General features: G+C 40.8%; 1 protein-coding gene across 1 annotated transcript; it reads right to left on the reverse strand.

Moving 5' to 3' along the window:
* Positions 1–9587: 9587 nt before the first annotated feature.
* NAMPT (nicotinamide phosphoribosyltransferase) lies at positions 9588–18856 on the reverse strand (the record flags this gene model as incomplete). The annotated part of the gene is made up of 4 exons (XM_010194644.1): positions 9588–11677; positions 13079–13213; positions 13379–13519; positions 18737–18856. Coding segments are annotated over 4 exons (510 nt in total), but the record flags the coding sequence as incomplete, so codon positions are not given.
* Positions 18857–19691: the final 835 nt, after the last annotated feature.

Below are 19691 nucleotides of genomic sequence, written 5' to 3' on the forward strand. Positions count from 1 at the left end.
TAAAGCTAGAACTGTGGCTTATCAGTCAGTCAATTAATTAGTGCATCATTATTCATTTATGAGCAAACACTGGCACCCAGGGTCAGGGTCTTTGTACTCTGAGGTAAGAGGTGATGTAAGGCACCTTGTGTGGCGTGCAGCAGGGTGAGCAGGAGAGGATGGTGCTGCCCCTTTCGGAGGGCAAGGCCTACTTCTGGTGCCCAGCTCTGAATGTTTGCAGCAGGCACTGTGTTAATGCTGGGAACAGTGGAGGATACGCAGGATATGTGATTTGCTGTGAGACTTCTTGCACCAAAACAACCAAGTCACCAAAAGGCGTGTGGGAATTACATTCCTTGCTTTAACCCAGACACTGCTTGCGAGTGGGGCCCAGGAGATGACATCCAGGTTACAGCCAGCCTCTGCCTGCTTACAGAAGCCATCAGGTCAGTTTGATGAAGACTGCTGGGGCTTTTCCTAGGTACATGCTTATTCTCCTGTGTCTTAGAGGAACAACCTGGAGGGCATTTCCAAAAGTTGTTGTTGTTGATGCTCTGGGTTGCTCGTGCTCGGAGCTGAACTGCTCAGAAAATGAGTGGCATTTGCTGAGTACGCAAGGTCTGCTCAGCCCCTCACTGGAAGCTCAGGGTATGAGCTCCTTCCCACTCAGCATGTTCCCAGCAGAAAAGTCCCAAGTCACAAACAACTGAAAATAGCAAAATGATCTCATAGATCAGTTGCTAAAAATACGGAGAAGACTCTAGTTACAAACGCTGTGGCTGGGTGGTTTGTTACTAACTCGGCAGAGGAAGGCAGCAGAGAATCCTGGATTCTTCCACTTTCAAAATAATTTTTCCTTTCTGGTGTCACCTGCTGCCCTTTCCTGACCAGCATGGAGCTGACACCTAGGATCTGATCTTGTGAGAAGGAAGTGCCAATGAACGAGGCAAGACCACAGCGCATCTCTCATGGGCCACTGGCTCTGCCAATGCCTCCCCATCACCAGGGGAGCCCTGTCCCCAGCCTGCACCAACAGGAGAGAAAAACCTCATGCCCTGTCCCAAGACAGGTGATGTCGCCTCAAGGGAAACCATCCCTGTGCAGACACCAGGCCGTGCAGCTGTTTTGACGGGGCACATGATGCTCCCTGAGGACCTGATGTAGTTTTGACCTGTGGCTGCTCACTCACCTTCAGGACCTACCTGGGGCAGGGAGGGAGTCGCTCCAGGGGCTGCTCCTCACTCCTGTGTCATGGGGCTGTGAGGACAGAGAGGTCCGTCCCCACCACCTGAACAGCTCGGCCTGGGGGAAAGAACCTTGCATGCAAAAAGATGGTTTCCCCTCCCTGCTCACACCTACCTCAGTGAGAGCAATGTGGAAGAGGAAAATGCACTCCAAGAGAAATCCTTTCTTTTCCTCAGGGTATGCTGAGCGTTTGAAGGCCATCTCCTCTTCAACCTTGGTTGGTTTGGTGGCCCCCACCCTCTTCTTGACATCACACTTCTCTGATCCAGACCTGGTTTTGATTTAAATAACTGGCTTAAGTTTTATCTTGCCATAAGCCAGAAACACAAATGCCACAGTGGCTTCTCTGGTCTCAGCTTTGGATGCTGCTGCCCAGGGTCATTGGCCCCAGAGGCTGGGAGACCAGTGTGGCAGCTCCACCAGAAAGCAGAGGAGGAGGAAGGAGAGCGTGGGGTTGCTCCATGTCAGTGGCTGTTCTGCAGAGGTGGAAACCACACCAGGCAGAGCCCTCTGCAGCCCTAGGAGGGATCTCACAGATGCTGGGGAACTGCTTGCTGGGGCTGCAGTGGGTGTGTGAGCACTTCTCTAGGAGGAGAAAACTCCTGGCTCGAGCAAGGCCCAGTGTCAGTCAGACGCAGCCCACCCCCTTGCCTGTTGGGTGGTCCCATTACTGATGATGGTTATCCCACCCCTGTGCTCACAGCATCCCAATGCTCCAGAACCCTGCTTCCCCTGCAAACAAAATTCCTTGGATGATGGCATTGCTGACTTTCCTTGAAAGGCAGGCAGACTGCAAACTCATTCTTTAATGGCCACATGTGCGTTTTCTTCAGGAAATTGTTGCTGACATAAAACCACCTGAGCACTCTTGCGTGCACCACTGGTGTAACAGGGGCTGGCTGCCCTTCCCACTGGAGAGCAAGTATCACTGGCTTGCTCTGGACCGTGTGTACCTCAAGAACCTGTGCTCACCTTTAAGAAGTGCCTCTGACTGCCCTGATGGGCCTCACCTGGCATCTCCCATGGCCCCAGCCCAGAAGCTCCATTGCAGCTCAGCTGGAGCCCTGGTCCTGTAGCTCAGCAAGGTTGGTTCAATACAGACAAATGCCCAGGGACAGATGAGCTGCCAGGTCTGGGCTGTGCAGGACAAGACAGTCTCCAGGGGGATGGCCCCCGCCTCTCGCATGACTTTACCCAGCTAACACACAGGTCCCACTTCTCCTCCAGGGCTCTGTTTTCTCCAGCCAAATACTCCCAGCACATTTCTGAACTAAAGGTATTTCCTTCAGCCATCAGGAGTTGCAGTGTAAACCAGGATTGGCTGGCAGCACTTCCTGCTCAAAGTTGAAGGGAGAAGGAGATCCTAATGAAGCAGATCGTCCATAACCTTTCAGTTCAGAGCACTTTGCTGCCTAGTAGTGACAAAGGCAACAAAATAGGGCTGGTGTCCTTTTAATGATGGGACTGCAGGTCTGTTGAATGAAGAAAACCATTGTAATGCAATGCTAATTCCTCCAAAGCGTTAGTACAGCACTGTATTTGGTTTAAAAACTTGTTCAATATGGAATTACCTGGTAATTAACTACATGGATTAAAAACCGGTTCTTTCACTGATCTCAAAATATTAATCACTGGGAGTCAGCAATAAACATGACCATGTTTAGCAGCAGTGTCAAAGGACTGGGGTCTTTTTGCCACAATTCAGTTTGTTCATCGGTGAACTACACAGTGACATTCTTCTGCTGTTAAAGCCTGTGGGAGACGTGTAAACTGGAGGGTAATAAAGAGGGACAAAGACAGGTTACTGTTACGCAAACCTGACTTGCCTGGTCTCAATCCCATGACGTCCCCTGGCAGGTAGCTAAATACCAACTTGCACAACACCAGAGACAGACGCGCAGGCTGTCTTGGCAAGCAACAATTCAGAGACAGATTTAGGAGTAATCATAGATGATCATTTCAGCATACGCTGCCAGTCAGGTGGTGGCTGAAAAGGCTGCTTACACAACCCTTTCATGTACACAATGAAGCTGTCAGGAAGAAATAGGGCAAGGAGCCCTGTATGCAGAGTTTGCGAAAGATTGTAGCCTATGAAAGATCACTGTTAGAATGCCTTTAGTCTTTATGGATATTTCCTTCTAGAGATAGACTATATACACATTTATATACATTTGTCTATTCATACATAGATTGCATGTTTGTGTATGTAAAATATATGTCTGTATAGTTCTATTTATGTCACCCCTGTACAGCCAGGATATGTAAAAGACCAATTGCCAGTGCCCACTTCATGCTCAGCAGATATGCCAGAGGCACCTCAGTAGTTTCAATATACCCTCATCTCACGTCTAGAGATGACCAAGTTTATACATCTGTTTTTTCAGAACATGAGACGTCCACAGAGCCTTGCATGGGGGTCTAAAACAAATGGCTCTTTACTCAGATAGCACCAGATAGATATTTAGGCAAGATAATCAACAGGCCTACATGCATTTTCTAGCCTCAGTTTCCCAATTGCTCTGGAGTCTGGTTTAGTCCAGAGCCCCTTACTGAATACAAGAACTTTTTCGGAGTCCAAGGACAAGCACTGTGCAAACTTAAGTTCTCTCTGCCTCTAGTGTGGACCAGTTTTTTTGTGAAGTGGCTGGTGAGGCTGTTTCTTTTAGATGTCCAGCTTTCCTGTTCATACGAGTCCCTTTGAAGCATCACTGGATGACAAACCTCCCACAAGCTGGTTCCTCACTTGGTAACTGTTCCTCTAACTCAAACCTGAAGAACAGGTTTGTCCTAGTGGCCAGCTGTTGTTCTTATCCCAAAGTGCTCTGCTGAAATAGGTGACTGTCAACACAGGAATAAGACTGCAGAATCTTGTTAGCGTTGTGCCATTTGCCACCAAGAACTGTATTGCAACATGGCAAAGACAGGAGGAGGAAAAGGATCAGTTTCACAAATGCCCTGAGTTGTCTAGAGTCAGATTTTCCAAACTTTTAAAAGACTTTTGATCTTGCAGGGAAAGGCATAGAAAGACCAAGGGGCTGAATGCTGAAGGTGGACAAACTTAACTTTGAAATTACAGTGGTAGGAATGAATTTAAGCTCCTGGGAAAGACTCCACATGGCATGCAAGAGAAAGTCACTTTCTGTGAAGTTCTGTGAAGGAGTCAACCAGTGTGGGGATAAGGGAGACCCATTTAATATAACCTACTTTACTTTCAGAAAGGCATTCATCAAGGTTTTAATCAAGCCTTGAAGGAAATGAAGAAGTTTTAAGACACGAGGGGAGGCCCTCACATGACTACAACGTTGATCAAGGAATAGAAAAGAGTAGGAAAAATACTCAGGTTTCATAGAGTGAAACTCCCCTTAGCAATCTGTGCTGGAACTCACGCCACTCAACATGTCATTAAACAACCCAGAGAGGGGTGAGTACACAGGTGACAACTTGCTGGAGGTACTGAGTTACTCGGGGTAATAAAGATGGGAGCTGTTTGTGAAGAATTACAAAAGGACCTTATGAAACACAGTGACTGCAAATTAAAGTGGGAGATGAAATTAAGCATAAACATAAACTGATGTGTATAGGAAAAAATAATCCTAACCTCATGCACAAAATGATGTTATGATTCATCTACTACCACTGAAATACAAAATTCTGGGGTTATAAAAAATAGCTTCATAAAAATGTCAGTACAAATCTCAATAGCACCAAAAACAAACATACAAACAAACAGAAACCCAGGGAATTAAAATATTAGCCAAGAACAGAGACTGTAACACAGTTTTACCCCACTGGAGGAGAATTACACATGGTTGCTTGTGAGAGTGGTACTTTGGCACACCACATATTCAATAACCATATGGGTTCTTATCTCAAAAGTCCTTTGGGCAAGACCTCATTGTGACACAGAAGAAACTACTGAAACTCTTCCCAGGTCTTGCCCAATCCAGTGCGGGCTGTGAAAGACAGAGCAGGGATTAAACACGTCTATGCCTTCTTACAGCAAAACAGCCATGGCGATAGTCTCCACAGCTACAAGCAGAGCTGGAGCTGAGTTAGGCTCACCAAACTCACCAAAAACGCATTTTTTGTTTCAGGGTTCAGGATGGCAGCCGATTGGGTTATTTAATGTAGCACTGGACGTTCCCAGCAGACACAAGGCCCAGCACTGTGGTCTCTATATACTTGAGTACTTGGTCTTGCTATTGCTGCCAGTGCAGCCTCCCCGTCTGGTGGAATTAACTCTGTGTAAACCATGTGGAAACTGGCCGAGACTGGCGACTCACGAAGCCCCTGCAGCAACCAAGCTAATGTGTTTGAGTATTCAGCTATGTTTTATTAATTACTATAAAGATTGTAAGTGTATGTTTCAGTATATGGCTTTTAGAGGGAAACCAATTCTTAAGAGAACAAATTCTTAGTTTTGCTAGATTCTCACATGGCTTAACATTTCCATGGTCACAACTCAGGACGTGAAAGGTAGCAAAGGGACAGCTTTCTCCTTTGGTTTTAGTGTGTGAATCTATTTGCTTTTGTCTGAAGGTGTAAAGATTACAAAACCTTGCACAGAGGCAAAATCTTCCTTCTGATCTTCTGGAGATTTATAGTTGCAGTAAAAGCCAATAATGGTCTTCAAGCAACGGCGCTGGAGGTGAGGCTGCAAACCCACAGCGTGTGGGAAGAACAGTCGTGTTAATGAAGTTTGTCACTGGCGTTTGGCTTAACAAGTAGCTAAAGGCCTGAAAAATGAATTAAGGTTAGACTGGTGCACATTAACAACGCACTGCTTTGTTATCGCAGGGACACGGCCACACTCTGTTTTGGTTGAACAGCCTCAGTGTTTTCACAGCAGATTACAGGAAAGACCTGAACCTGCTCAGCTGAGGCAGAAATCACGGGGAGGCACCGTCACCAAGGGGAGATTAGCTGTCATGCTCTGACCTTTCTGTGACTTACAGGCATATCTCTACCCAAAGCCATTTCGCCCAGAGATTATCCTCTTAAATTGCTGGGGTATGTCATCCTTCTGATACATCCAACAACGAGCCGCTTCCTTATGCTTAAAATAGGGTAGCATCTTTTGGAGCAGGGAAAACTTCCTTGAAAGGGAAGATGCCAGCCTTTTTCTTTACAGTCAGAAAACTGATGAAACCGCATCCCAGATGCTCTGAGAAAACAGCTTTCTTCTTCCCTCTTTTGTGGGAAAAGGAAGGAAGTTTGAGACTGATGTTCTTCACTTTTCCTTAAAAGATAAAAGGTTTAGAGTCCCATACAGTTCAGATGATGTGAGAGCCTATTACTTTTATTAATCTTTTGGTGATATGAATACTATTATAAAAAAAATTTCGTTTCGTTTAATATAAAAGAGCTGATGTGAAAGCTTTAAATAATTACATTAATAACCTAAGTCAGTGACAAAGAAGTCCAGCCATCAGATCCTGCTATGCATTAACTACTCCCTAGAATTTCTTAAATACTGTAATTACAGAAAATTCTGAAGCCATTTTCAATAATTTCTAATTACCTGGCTACATACAATATGGTTAACTGACACAAGCATAGAAACAGCCACCAAGAGTCAGATCTTCAAATCTCATAGACCAATATTAAACAAAAAAGCATAAGAAAATGTAAATAGTTACACATACTGATAAGAGCATGCTTGTGCAAATCTATCTAGTGAACTAGAAATAGCTTGAATTGATTTAGACACAATCTTAATTGCTGGAAGAAATGAATTATAGGACCCAAATTTTCTGTTTTTTCTGTCCCAAAGGTAAACAAACAACAAACTTGCCCTTCTACTCAGAAGAGCTGTATAAGGGGGAAGTAAAAACAGTGCTGGGGGCATGACGGCTCCCTATCCATCCTTCAGAGACCTCTCTGCTCCAGCCAGGAGCAGGAGACAGGACTGCAATTCTGATTCCAGGAAACCTCACCATAAATTGAAAATCCTGGAAATTCCATTAATAAAGCGCTTAGGAGTACTCAGATAAAGATTACTAAGGAAATTATATGGAACAAAATATGTTACTTGAGAAGAATCCTGCTGACTTCACTCCCATATCCCCTGAATTGCTCTGGATTATGTTACAGCAGAATTCAGGGTACCTTTCCGCAAAATACTGTGCCACAGGAAAATACTTTTTGGAAGTGCTCTGTTCCTAAGTGCTTTTCATCCCTTACCATGAATTAAAACCAAACATCTTTAGATAACTGTGAAGGATGTTTTAAAATCATTAACAAGGACAGCTGTGCTACCAATAAAACAGGGGAAAAAAATGAACATAACATCCATGAGAGACCACTGTGATTTGAGTACGTGTGACTTTACAGAGCATTTTTAACCTCAACATTTCCTTATTTCTGGTCAGCAGGTTATTGAGAATGCATACAGCTCTCTACATAAGGTGCTTCTAACCACCAGGCTTAAGACAAGAGGAGCATCCTCCACTCAAGTGTTTACAAATTCCAGAGATGTGCACCTACAGGACCCCGATGGGGCTCTCATGGACAGAAATGCTCACACATTACCAGGTAGGGATGCAACTACCATTGCTCAGATGCATCCTCATAGCTCCTGCCTTCAGCAGCTCAGCACAGATGAGACATGTTTGTCAGTCCCTTGCCTTCTCCTGCAGTCTGAGGCCTGGAAATTCCCTGCACTCCTTTGCGTGATGCTGTGGGAGCCTCCCACCATACGCTCACAGTTAAGAAGCATTTTTAACTTGCACAAAGGCCGACCAGAGTGAGAAAAGCTGGACTGCTGTAGCTGGGGATTTTACCAGCACGCAAAGGAGGAAGAGGCCTGTTTACACTTCGGCTGTGCATGTTCTTTGTAAAGATAATGTAACAGACTTTAAATTCAAGTGCTAGAAGGCCATTATTGTAGGCTACAGGAGCCTGCTTTTACATCACAGCATGACTTGAAGGGACCAGCAACAAATGATAGTAAATAATCTCTACACTAGCTGCCTTATACACCCATACTAGCAGCGTCCGCGTTCGTAAGGTACCTTTTGCAATTTAAAGTTACATAGGAGTTAAAAGCGTAACCTCTTCCAATTACAAAAATCCTGTCCAAGGGGACACAAGAGGTTGTGTCTGCTGAAGACCTGACATTATTTTTTGACAGATTCTGAAGTGAACTGAAGGCTGCAGCATCTTTGGTTAATTTCTTTTTAAACAAGCATTTTTAGTAGCTTTAGAAGTAAAATTTAAATAATGACTCTTTATTTAAGAAAGGATTATGTGGAATACAAATAGAGGATAATTCCTTATATCAAATTCCATTACAAGTGCTTCATTTTTAAGCACAAACATGCAAGATGCTGAAGCACAGATGCGCTCGCACCCTAAAAACCACCCTCTCCTTTAGAACGGAGCTGATGGTAAATTCAGTCCCTCAACCAGACAGTGTGCGAGGCAGCTGAGCAGCTCTCCTGCAGAGGACTGTAACGCCAGCACGGCTGCGCTCCAGCCTGTGCTTGGCAACAAGGAATGGCACAGGAATTAAATCTGATGCCCAACATCACAACTTTAAGACACAGTCAAATGGCTATTATTTTCACTGCCAGAACTAAACTTTATTTCCATGTGTATTACATACTGGTATTTGATGCCAAGTACATTAAAATTACTTTAACAGAGGATTTAAGTGAGGAATATTTATTCTTCACCAAACAGGTTAAGAAGGAATGTAAAAACCTATAAGAAAAAACTGGTTTAAGCTTTGTTTTGATTTTTGGCAAACCAAACAGTTAAGTACTCTTCTGTTCTCTCCTCAGATCTTTCAAAGTACCAAAAAAGCATCTTTTTATGATCATGCAGCTCAAGAAAAAAAATAGTGTTATAAAATCCATTTCTTATGCTAAATATGGTTACAAATCAGAGTATTAACACAAAACTCCCAATTCCTATTTTTAAATACAAATACGGTATTATATTATGAACTGGGGATAATTAAAATATATCAATGACTACAAATCTACACATGCTGTTTGCTTTCGTGTGGAAGAATTAGGATATTGTATGGTTCAAGCACTGCAGTAATTTCTGTCAATTCCTTGATGCCCAGAATGTCAAACTGCCAAACACAGAGACACATATTCAGGTCTGAATAGCACCAGGCGTTTTTCTATTTTTTTCTCTTCAAGATATTAACATTTAATAAAATGAGTGACATGGGAGCTTTTTGGAAGTGGCATGCGTAAGTAAACAATTTGCTCCAAGTCTCCCACTAACAAGCTAAAAGTTTGAGACAATACTGAACAACTACTAATGTGTTTCATGGTGCACAAGAAGACAGTGCTTCCACAGTATATCCTCAGTTCTCAAGTACAAAAATATCCGTTATGGGTAGTCAATAGTTATCAAAATTTTTATTGGTACAGAATGAAAGCAGCATTTACTTTATTGTTTTTTAAACCATACATGATAAAATTCCCTAGTACACATGTGAAGGAGTGAAATAGGCTCTGTACTATTTACCTGCTACTGATCCTAGGTCCAGATTTAAAATCTTTCCTGGCCAAATACAAACAATATCATTAATAGCAAAGGGAAGGCAGTTCCTCAGTGTGAAAAGTCAGCATTTAGAGTCTTACTAAAGCACTATTTCTGAAACAATACATCACTTAAATGTATAATTACATACACTACAAGTGGAAAACAAGTTTTTATTAACAAGGACTATTGAGACTGGGCATAAACGTCCTAACTACAAACCCTGGAAATATTATGGGTGTTCTGATGCGGCCCTTTTTGGCGAGAGAGTAAGAACAATGAAGTATGGCTTTTCAATCTTCCTTTAAAAGCACATTTTATAAAATTTTGTAGGATTAAATTATTTTAGAGGATCCCCTAACATTTTTCTCTAACATCGTTCGCTAATCAGAAGCATTAATTACATCGGTATATGAAGCCATTGGCTCACAGTTCATCACCAGCATAACACAGGAGCCATTTGCTTTTGCTGTTGTTTTGAAGTAAAAGAGGTACTTTTCTAGTGAGAGTGCCATCCTACAGTACTATCGAACACTTCAAAGGTTACTACATAGCTTCTCAAATAAAATCCTCAAGAGTTTTGTTTTCCAGCAGATATTCAAATCAAGCATATGCAGAGAGCAAATACAGTCGAGTGCAGACAGTTCAAAAGTATCTCTCAAACATATTTTACAGTTACCCTCTGCAAAATAAAAGCTCCTCCTCACCCCAATGAGATGGGGTGAGAGGGGAAACAGGTCTGTCATTCATGTAGGAGTTTGGCTAGCATAAAGTTTTATTAAAGTTGTTAACAAAAATAGTTAAACATTTTTACAATTTAACATCCAGTCTGACAAAAGGCAAATCAATGAAAAAAATACAAAAAAGTAAAAAAGTGCACTACCCAGTCCAGTATTTTGCTTTAAAGTCATGTCACTTACAGTATATGAAAAATAAACCCAGAAGTGTAATTACTTTAAAATACACCGCTTCCATATTTCAGTATTTTACACATATATTCTATAGTGGAAGAGGAGATCTCGTAAAAACTTTACTCTTAAAATATTGAGGTGCATATGCCAAGTGGGATAGACTTGGCAAGTTAAGTTGCAGTAGAGAATCCTTTCAAATTTGGCATTTCATTTACATACCTTACCGTGCCAGCAAGGTCTGTAGTACCTAAACCTTCTAGTAAGAACAGCAATTTTCTTCAATGCAGATTTACTAATACAGACAACTACAAGAAACGGTGAGGTCAGCAATTCTATGGGATCTTAAGGACATACGTGTCCCAATTTAGTCATCAAATGGTACAATGTCACAACAAACTTTAAGGCCATGTTTTATTTGCTGATTAATGGACAAAAGGCAATGGATTTCCCCCCCCAATATTTTCTTGAAAGTCTGTGCTCATAAAAATCATGAAAAGTTGGAAAGACTTAATTATTGAAACTTTAAATATATTTTACACAATCTTGTTTGTACAAAAATACAAGTTAAATATAAACATAAAGCAATTATGATAATTTTATGTAAATCCATTTTGTGATATTCTGTTATATATAAAAAAGTTTCTCAGCTCTGTCTCATTTGTGAAAAGATCAATACCAGATTGAATCACTACTGGCAAAGGGCCCTAAAAAGCACACTTTAGCATTAAATACGTTTTACAATGTAAGTACCATTTCCTGATCTCATCTTTTCTAAAGACTGGCAAAAGATAGGGCAGTATGTCCATAAACCAACAAATAATTTGGCTACAATGTTGTAAAACACAAACACACAAATCTGTACAATAAACCCAGTAGCTATGCAGTACGAACTTGTTACACACACATACACAGACATGGAATGAAACTTAGTGAGACGCCACTTCTAGTTCACTGTTCTTCAGCCTGGCATTTTGTCTCACTTCATCAAATGAATATGACTTCGTTACCTTTCCATTCTTAAATACTGTATGAAGGAGATCCTGCAAGAAACACCACTGTTTTAGCAAGAGTGCTTCAGCAAATGAAAAAACAGCACAGGTTACGCAAGCATAAAAGTGAGCACCCATAGCAAGCCTAGTAAGACTGGAGCTTTAGACTGCCAAGACATTAAATCTTTACAGCTTCTTCTGACACCTTTCACTAATGGTTACGCAGAAGAAAGGATTTCAGCCATCCTAAAGAACAGACACAGACAGAAGCTTTGTGCCGAGTGGTCCCTAAAGTGAGCTGTCCACATCTGGCCAAAGCCAAACACACTCATGCTAAATATACCCTGCTAGAGCAGTTAGTAAGAAAGGAAATGCTCAACCAGTTAAATACAATTCAATTACTGAGGCTTAAATGAAGCCGTTATTTCCTCTAGAGCAACTATGAAAAACACAAATGAAAACCAACTGTCATCGCAGTCCCATTTGCTCCTCTATTTTGTGGAACAGTGTATCAAGAAGTGCTTGTGAACAGCACACTGAAAGAGCACAGCTTTGTATAGAAAAGTTAGCATTAAAGCAACATTGAGTAGTCACGGTGCTTGCTGACCTATTGCAAGGACTTGTGGCTTTAGAGAAATGGGCCCACAGGAGTGCATTTCCCAGGGAGCCCCAGAACCTGTACCACACAAATAATCCTCTCACATGACAGAAAATTCCCTAATGAAACTTCGTAGTGCCTATTAGTACCCATCTGCCTAGTAGCACAGAAATGTGTTTCTGTATCCCAGAAAACTCAAGAAACTTCCAGCTTCTAAAGGCTGAAGTGCAATTTGATAACTTATTTTCAATTCTCTTAATTCAGGAAGAGACTCGACACGCAGTTAAACATTTCCTTGCTTGCACACTGAAAATGTAAGAGAGATCAAGCTGAATGCCTGAGATTGCAATAAAGTTTATGCTTATTTTACTGAAATTGACAACTGTGCAACTAGTCCACATACAGAGCATTAACACCTGAGGGAACTATCCAAAAATCTCAGTGGGGGAGTAGAACCAAATTGCAGTTATGTGAGTCCCTCTTCCACCTCCAACTCAGGTCGCTACTCAAACTGTGCAATATAGCCCATACGAAACTACTTGGCTAGCATATATTCTGCAACATTAAGACACTAGTTTTGAGAAAAAGCAGCAATGTTCTCTTGTTTCTGAAGACAAAAGATAAAGATCTCTAATTGTAAAGCCTGAATACTCAACTGGCATTCTAACATTTTACCGTTACTGAATTTGGCACTGGGGACACTTCTGAGGTTTTAACAAACAGTGTTAAACAAAAAGTTGAGGGAGTGAACAAAAAGACAATTAAAAATAAATTCTGAAATTAAGTTATAACCTGCCTTTTCTCAGTCTATTTTTTGCATGAGGAATGACGGAATACATTCTGAAAATTCATACCTGTCCATACTCTTCCAGATCTCCCTTGCCCTCCTCAAGCGTCACGTAATCTCCAGCAGGTGTCCTATGCAATGACAGCCTGCCTTTCTTTGACCTCTTGTTTGGATCCGCAACTGGATCCTTGAAGACATTTACCTACAAATGAAAAGAGTGTTTTGGTTTTTTTTTTTTAAGGAAAGGGCTTTGTGGGGCTTGTGTACTTAATGCAGATGGCGGCAATGGAACGGGCAATGTCAAGCAGGTTTCCAAATGAGTTGGCCTCTATTGAAAACATAAGGTAGAAGTAGTACACAGACATACCCCGAGACCGTTGGTAACCACGTAACTACATTTGAAGGAACAGTTTAAGAGATCTCTCGTTAGTTTCTGCAACAAAGCTCCACCAGATCCAAAGGCAATATTCTCAATACTCCATCTGTTCTTCTTCATTCCCTCTACAATCTAATAAGAGAAAGAAAATGATGATGGAGCATATTTTTAGGCTATGCTATTTTTCCATAAAAATATTATACTACTTAAACAGGATGCTTTTACAGACAATTAAACCAACTAACATTCAGTTTCCAGGAGATGCATATAACAACTCTGTCAATACTTGGCACGCTGTTTGCATTTTTAGTTGTGATTCCAGCATGGCATAATTATAGAAAGCTTTTGCTGTCAAACTATTATCACACCAGCATGTATACTTCCCAAACTAGGGTAGCACAGTAATGCAATGCCCAGCCAATCAGGGCTCCAAAGAAAATAAAAGACTTCATGGGAGTAATTCAGAGCCTTCCAATTTGTCAGAATTATGGGAAGACCTCAAAGCATAGCATGTATCCTGAAAACAAAATGGTCATCTTGCTCATCAGCTCCAGAAAGTTATTACCCATTTTGACCAATGACTTCAACAGAGCAGTTCTCCAGAAAATCACATTGACTAGAATTAGATTAGCAATTTCGAAGATGGGAACGGAAATACAAAACTGCTCAAAAGGTTTGCTTTGCTCCCCTCTCAGGCAGGTGCAGATCAAGAGGAACTGCACTGTTACCAACAGTCAAGTTAAAACGTACAGTGTCATTTCCCCCCAGCCCTCATTCTATCCAAACATGACATCCTCTAGCCTGGAGTAATGGTGCTAGTTCAGTCATGCTCATAAATGGTCAATATTTTTTTCTCTGACCTTTTACCCTTATGACAGCCTGAAATAATAGCTATAGCCCAAATAAGAGAGTATTTCAACTCCTATCTCCTAACCATTTCACTAATAAAGTGTTTGAGAAAACTTCAGTGTGGGTGAAATAGCAAATCCCATCCATTCAGAAAAAAGGAAGATAAGAAGCAGAACAGAAGGACATAATTTATGGGGAACAATGCATACTTTCAGAAATCAACATCATCAGAAATCTGGTAATCGTTTGTGCAGTCTCAGCCTCCTGCATCAAACAGAAATGCCAGATGACCAGTGAACAGGACATCTATAGGAACCACTAACGTCAAATCACTTTTTTCAAAAGGGACAGCTATGGCAAAATTAAAGTTTTGTAAGAAGAAAAAAAGAAAAAGAGACAATTCCAACTTCAGACAGTGGCAAAGGGGTAGCCAAAGTAAGCAAAAGTTCCTAATAGTACTTTGCTTATCCATTTAGTCACATGCAGAGTGTCTCTTCACAGATCCTCTCAAAGTCTCCAGAGGCCAGCCAACAGGAGAGGCGGACTGTAGAACCACAACCTTTTAAGGGTATGCTCTGAACACCTTCCCACTATGTTTTTAGCAGAGATTTCCCCAGTAGAGATTTCATCAGTGAGTTTCCACCATTCTAATAGTACCAGCTTACTCAGCCTCATCCAAGAAGCCAAGCAAAAGCAAATCTCAGACCCTACCACCATGACTTTCACTCAAGGGAACCCTTTAGAAACTACATTTTGAACAAATAACCCCTCAGTATGTGAGGGTTTTAGTAGTAGTCATCACATCCTTTTAGATAGTGAATGTGCACAAAAAGGAATCTGCATTTTCAGGTGATTAGTTCCCCTGGAAGCAGTTAAAAGGGTTACCCAGGGAGGATAAAGGATTGAAAAGAATGAAAATCTCACTTAAGCATCTCAGAATTAACTGAAGATTACAAAAGAAGGGTAAGAAAAGGGATTTCGTATACTTTCTTCTTAAGCATAAGGCCCAATAGTACCTTAAGAAACCAGACTTTCCTGGGCTTGCATATAGACTCTGCTTATCTACACTGTCTTTTGAAAAGGCAAATGTAGGTAATGTCCACCTGGACTCTGATCAAGTTCTGTCCAGATGCTGACAAAGCCTGCAGCCATGTGAACTGCTGGCCAAGCCCAAGCCAATGTATTCTAATCCTTTTCACACTGAGTCTTATAGATCAGGTCTGACATTAAACTTCCTTGAATATGCAGCACAAACAAGCCAGTACAAACAACATCCTACCAAGGCACATGATGCTCAGACTTCATGTTTGCTGATACTTGTAGGTTAACAGATGCTAGTATAGCATAGTTGGGCCATGGCCACTTAACCTTCTTGCCTGGGTGAGAAGAAATGTGAACCCCCTTTCAGCTACTGTTCCTGCTCTCATTTACAGATGGTTTGTTCATCTTCTGCCACAAGCACACCTCCTCACTTACCCTGGGTGAAGAACTGGCTTCCACCTTCCCACTCTCTACCAAAAGATTTCCTTACTCAGACCAATCTTTGGCTGATGAGGGGTAGGAAGGAAAGGAATATCAAGACTAATTTGAAAGACAGCTCTGAATACCAGTGACCAGCAGCAGCAGAGGCCTGGATAGCAGCTTCCTTCATTATAGGAAATAGAGGGCAAACAGACAGCAGTAATGGGGGGGGGGAAGGGGAGATCTGAAACAAGTGAAGCCTCCCCCAAAATAAAACAATACAGAAGAATTTCTTATCTTAGACTTTCAGACCTATACAGGGAGAACAGTTCAGGCGTCAAGGTTTTGGCAGCTTTCTCTGACCATTATAAGCACGATTAATGTATCAACTGTGACTCCAGATTAGAGGATTTTCTTTGTATAAATTTAAAGGCATCTGGAAATTGAATGTTCAAAGAAAATCCTTTGAAAGTGTAGTATATTGTGGAGTTAGCAGATTGGAATGATTTTTAGAAGTGAAAATGCTAGAAGAAAGTCAGAAAAAGTTCCTTACCTGTTCTACCAGCATCCCCTATTAAAACAAAGAATTTTAAAATCCAGTTTATACTCTGAGTTGTTTTCTATATTGTTGTTTCAGCTAGTTCGGATAGTTAAATGAGACTGATCTGTCATTACTCATTCTAGATTTTCCTATTGTACCCATTACCTTTCATCTGATCCGTAACAATAAATCATGCCTAGAATCTAAGACTGATATAAAGCAATTAGAGTAATTCACTTGCATAGACTGTAGGGGGGGGGGAGACGGCCACAACAATACATTCGTATTTGTTCATGTAAGATCCTTTTTGAAAAGGTTGGGTTGGTTTGGGGATGGGGATTTTTTCTTTTTTTTTTTCCCCTCCTTTTTTTTTTTTAAAATGGCAAGCTATTACCCATCCTTCCAAAAGTCGTAAGCATGGTAACTTTGGTTTTGCTGACGTAAAAGGATTAAGAAATCCATGACATTCAGACATGAGTGAAAATAGGCTGCAAGTTCACAGGTTTTTTTTGCTCCAACATAGCTTGCTGCTGTCAAATGACATGTGTCTCTTTCCTTCCTTCCTTCCTGCTTCTCCCAGCACAAAACAACAATTTATTTTCTCTCCTGTATCATGCTGGTGAGTACTAGCCCCTTTTGGGGGCAAATTTAATTCACTAAACAAAAAAAATTGTCACTTTTGGCTGAGTTAGTTTGCTGCTACATGCATGGGATAAATTATCTTAATGACTAGTGGTTCAATGACCAAAGCTGACATGAGCTGCGCAGCAGGATTACAGAGTCAGGAAGAGATGAGGAGGCAGCAGGGAGTTATCTCTGTTCTGTACGGATGGTGGAACTGGAGCTTCAACTCCTTTCTACTGCATGTTACAGGTAAACATTTCCTCATAATCCGTTACAGTTTGGTGAGGAAGATACGTAAAGAGACACATTATCTAAACAAAGAATTACTCCTTCTGCCTCTTATCCCCTCCCATTAGCTGCTGGAATTATTTTCCTGCTCTACTTCAAACTTGGAGAGCAATGCATTTTTTTTTCCTCTAATGTAAATACTTTAAATACTAGTTTTAATATTTTTATTGCAATCAGTGCTATGTAAGCATCCTTGAATTTTGTCCGGTATAACTTATAGAAAAGCAACCTTTGAGTTCCTTACAAGAAAGAATTAGTAGTCCAGTTTCTTTCCTGTCATTATTCATGAAAATCTCAACACAGGCATGAGACCTTTTAAACAGTTGTTAAGAACAAGCAGAAGTTTACAAAAAAAGTCTCTTCCCCTAGTAACTAATAAGAAGACTTTCTTTCCAGCTATTAACTTCTCATGCTTGTGTTCTATTAAGCACATTAGCATAGCTGTATATTTTCAAAAAGCCACATGGGACCAAAAAAAAGAAAAAAAAATTTGCTTTAAAGGCTTTTGGAGGAGGAACAAAACTGTAGTGCATGACAACACTACACTTGGCATACCGGGTAACAGTCTCAATATTAACTGCCTAAGGATGAGTGACAAATTTTGAATTCTGTGGTGGAGGTTCACATTATGTGCCCATGCTGAATATATGAATATACAGGTAGTTCCAGATTCTAAAACAAGCTTTGATGTCTCACTCCTAATTTTGAGAAACATCAAAAGTCAACTCTGTTAAGAAGAATCTAAGGATGTATCAATCCAGAAAGCTATGACAAGTGTCAATAAAATAAAGACAAATTAATCTTAAGTTTACCCAAATTATTGCTGGTTTTGAATTCTAATACAGCTGAAGATGAATGATCCACAATAAACCTGATAAAGTCAAGTCCTTCCTTTTACACGTTCCTTGTAATCTATAGCTACTGTAGCCTGTACCTTTGTAATCACATTATATTACCTGGTATCTCCATCTAGCCAATCATGGCAAATTTTTAACTAATTTCAAGCATACAGCATCTACTAAATAAACAATTTTTAATCTGATGACATTGCAGATTTGATTCAAGATTACAGACTAATCTGTGATACATATTTTCTGGACTTTTAACAATCCTTATTACACTAGTTGCCAAATCAAAGAACTTGTTTTTAAAGTCTCCTTCAAAACTGCACCTTCGATATTTGAGTGCAGGCACACTTCTGACGGTACATAACAACTGAGCCAAGCCAGTTAATTACTGCTATTGCTATAGCACAGCAGTCATGCAGTCTGCCTTAGATATCAATGAAAGGACCAAACACAGCCAGATTTTGATCTGAATGAGACTTGACAAGCAGAATGAAAGCAAATGAAAGGAGAGACAGTGGGAGGAGAAGAGTTACAACAGGGGGATTAGGAAATGCCTTTTAGGTTTTTTTATGCATCTTAATAATTCCCTGTGGAGCTTTAATGAATTTGTTTTATGTATTAGGATATCACTGCCAGTGTCTGGAATGAAGGGCAGGGTGGGGTCAGCAGTCTCTGCTACAACATCTGATTTGTCATAAGAGTCCAGATTAAATATCAGTGTCACCCTGACACTCCTACCTCTTGCAATGTGTTGATATCCACACCATCCCCTTGAATAACTCTGAGATACGGTGGCAGCAACTTGTAGCCTTTTGAGTTCTCTGTAATGGGAAACTTTTTCCCTAAGATCTCCAAGACCTATTGAAAAGAGAAGGGAAACAGTTCAAAATAAAAATAAAAACCAGCTATTCCAGTAAAGAAACAATTTCTATGCTTTCTCTCTCAAAAAATAATCCATAAATATACCCACATATCCTGCTCTAAATCTATCCACACAGGCACACAAACAAAAAAGCATGCCAGCCATTGTGGTGGAAGCCAATAGATTAAAGCAGTCGCAGACCATACGGCCTTTAAGAATTTCTACTCAAGAGCTAATCAGAATCCTGCCTTCCCTCCTTTCTCTCCTTCATTGCTGCAAGTTTTTGCTATTAAATGTGCAACTGAAGATTCTGTTCTTCTTTTGACCTCCCTTAACATGATGGTCATAGGCTTTCGGTTTTCTGCAGTTTTGTTAGCCACCAATAATTAAAACGAAACACTTCAGTTAGGAGTTTTTCTTATCAGCCCTAAAATATTATTCAAAGTTCCTCTTTGTGATATATCACTTGTCCCAAAGGAAAAAAAAAGTGTTAAAGCTCTATGGCTCCAATCTGATAGAGTACCAACATAACTAAAATCTCCCCACTTTCTTATTAAAACAGTGTTGCTCAAATTGAGAGGTATCAACTTTTACTACAGAACTGCAGCAATCATTATGCTCTCTAAAGAGCTGCAAGGCAAGACACATTTTTCATCTTGGAGGTCGTGTGCTACTAACTTAAATGCACATTTCACAAAAGCAGGAAGAGTGCTAAACTTGTATTTGTAGCACAAAATAGCGAATTAGATTAGCACAGGATGCCAAGATACCTAAACTTGGTGGTAAGAAGTCTTATTGGCCTGGCCTTTATTAATGCTCAAGTTGTTCCCG

The sequence above is a fragment of the Mesitornis unicolor genome, unplaced genomic scaffold, assembly GCF_000695765.1.
Source record: "Mesitornis unicolor isolate BGI_N332 unplaced genomic scaffold, ASM69576v1 scaffold871, whole genome shotgun sequence".
NCBI classification, from domain to species: domain Eukaryota; kingdom Metazoa; phylum Chordata; class Aves; order Mesitornithiformes; family Mesitornithidae; genus Mesitornis; species Mesitornis unicolor.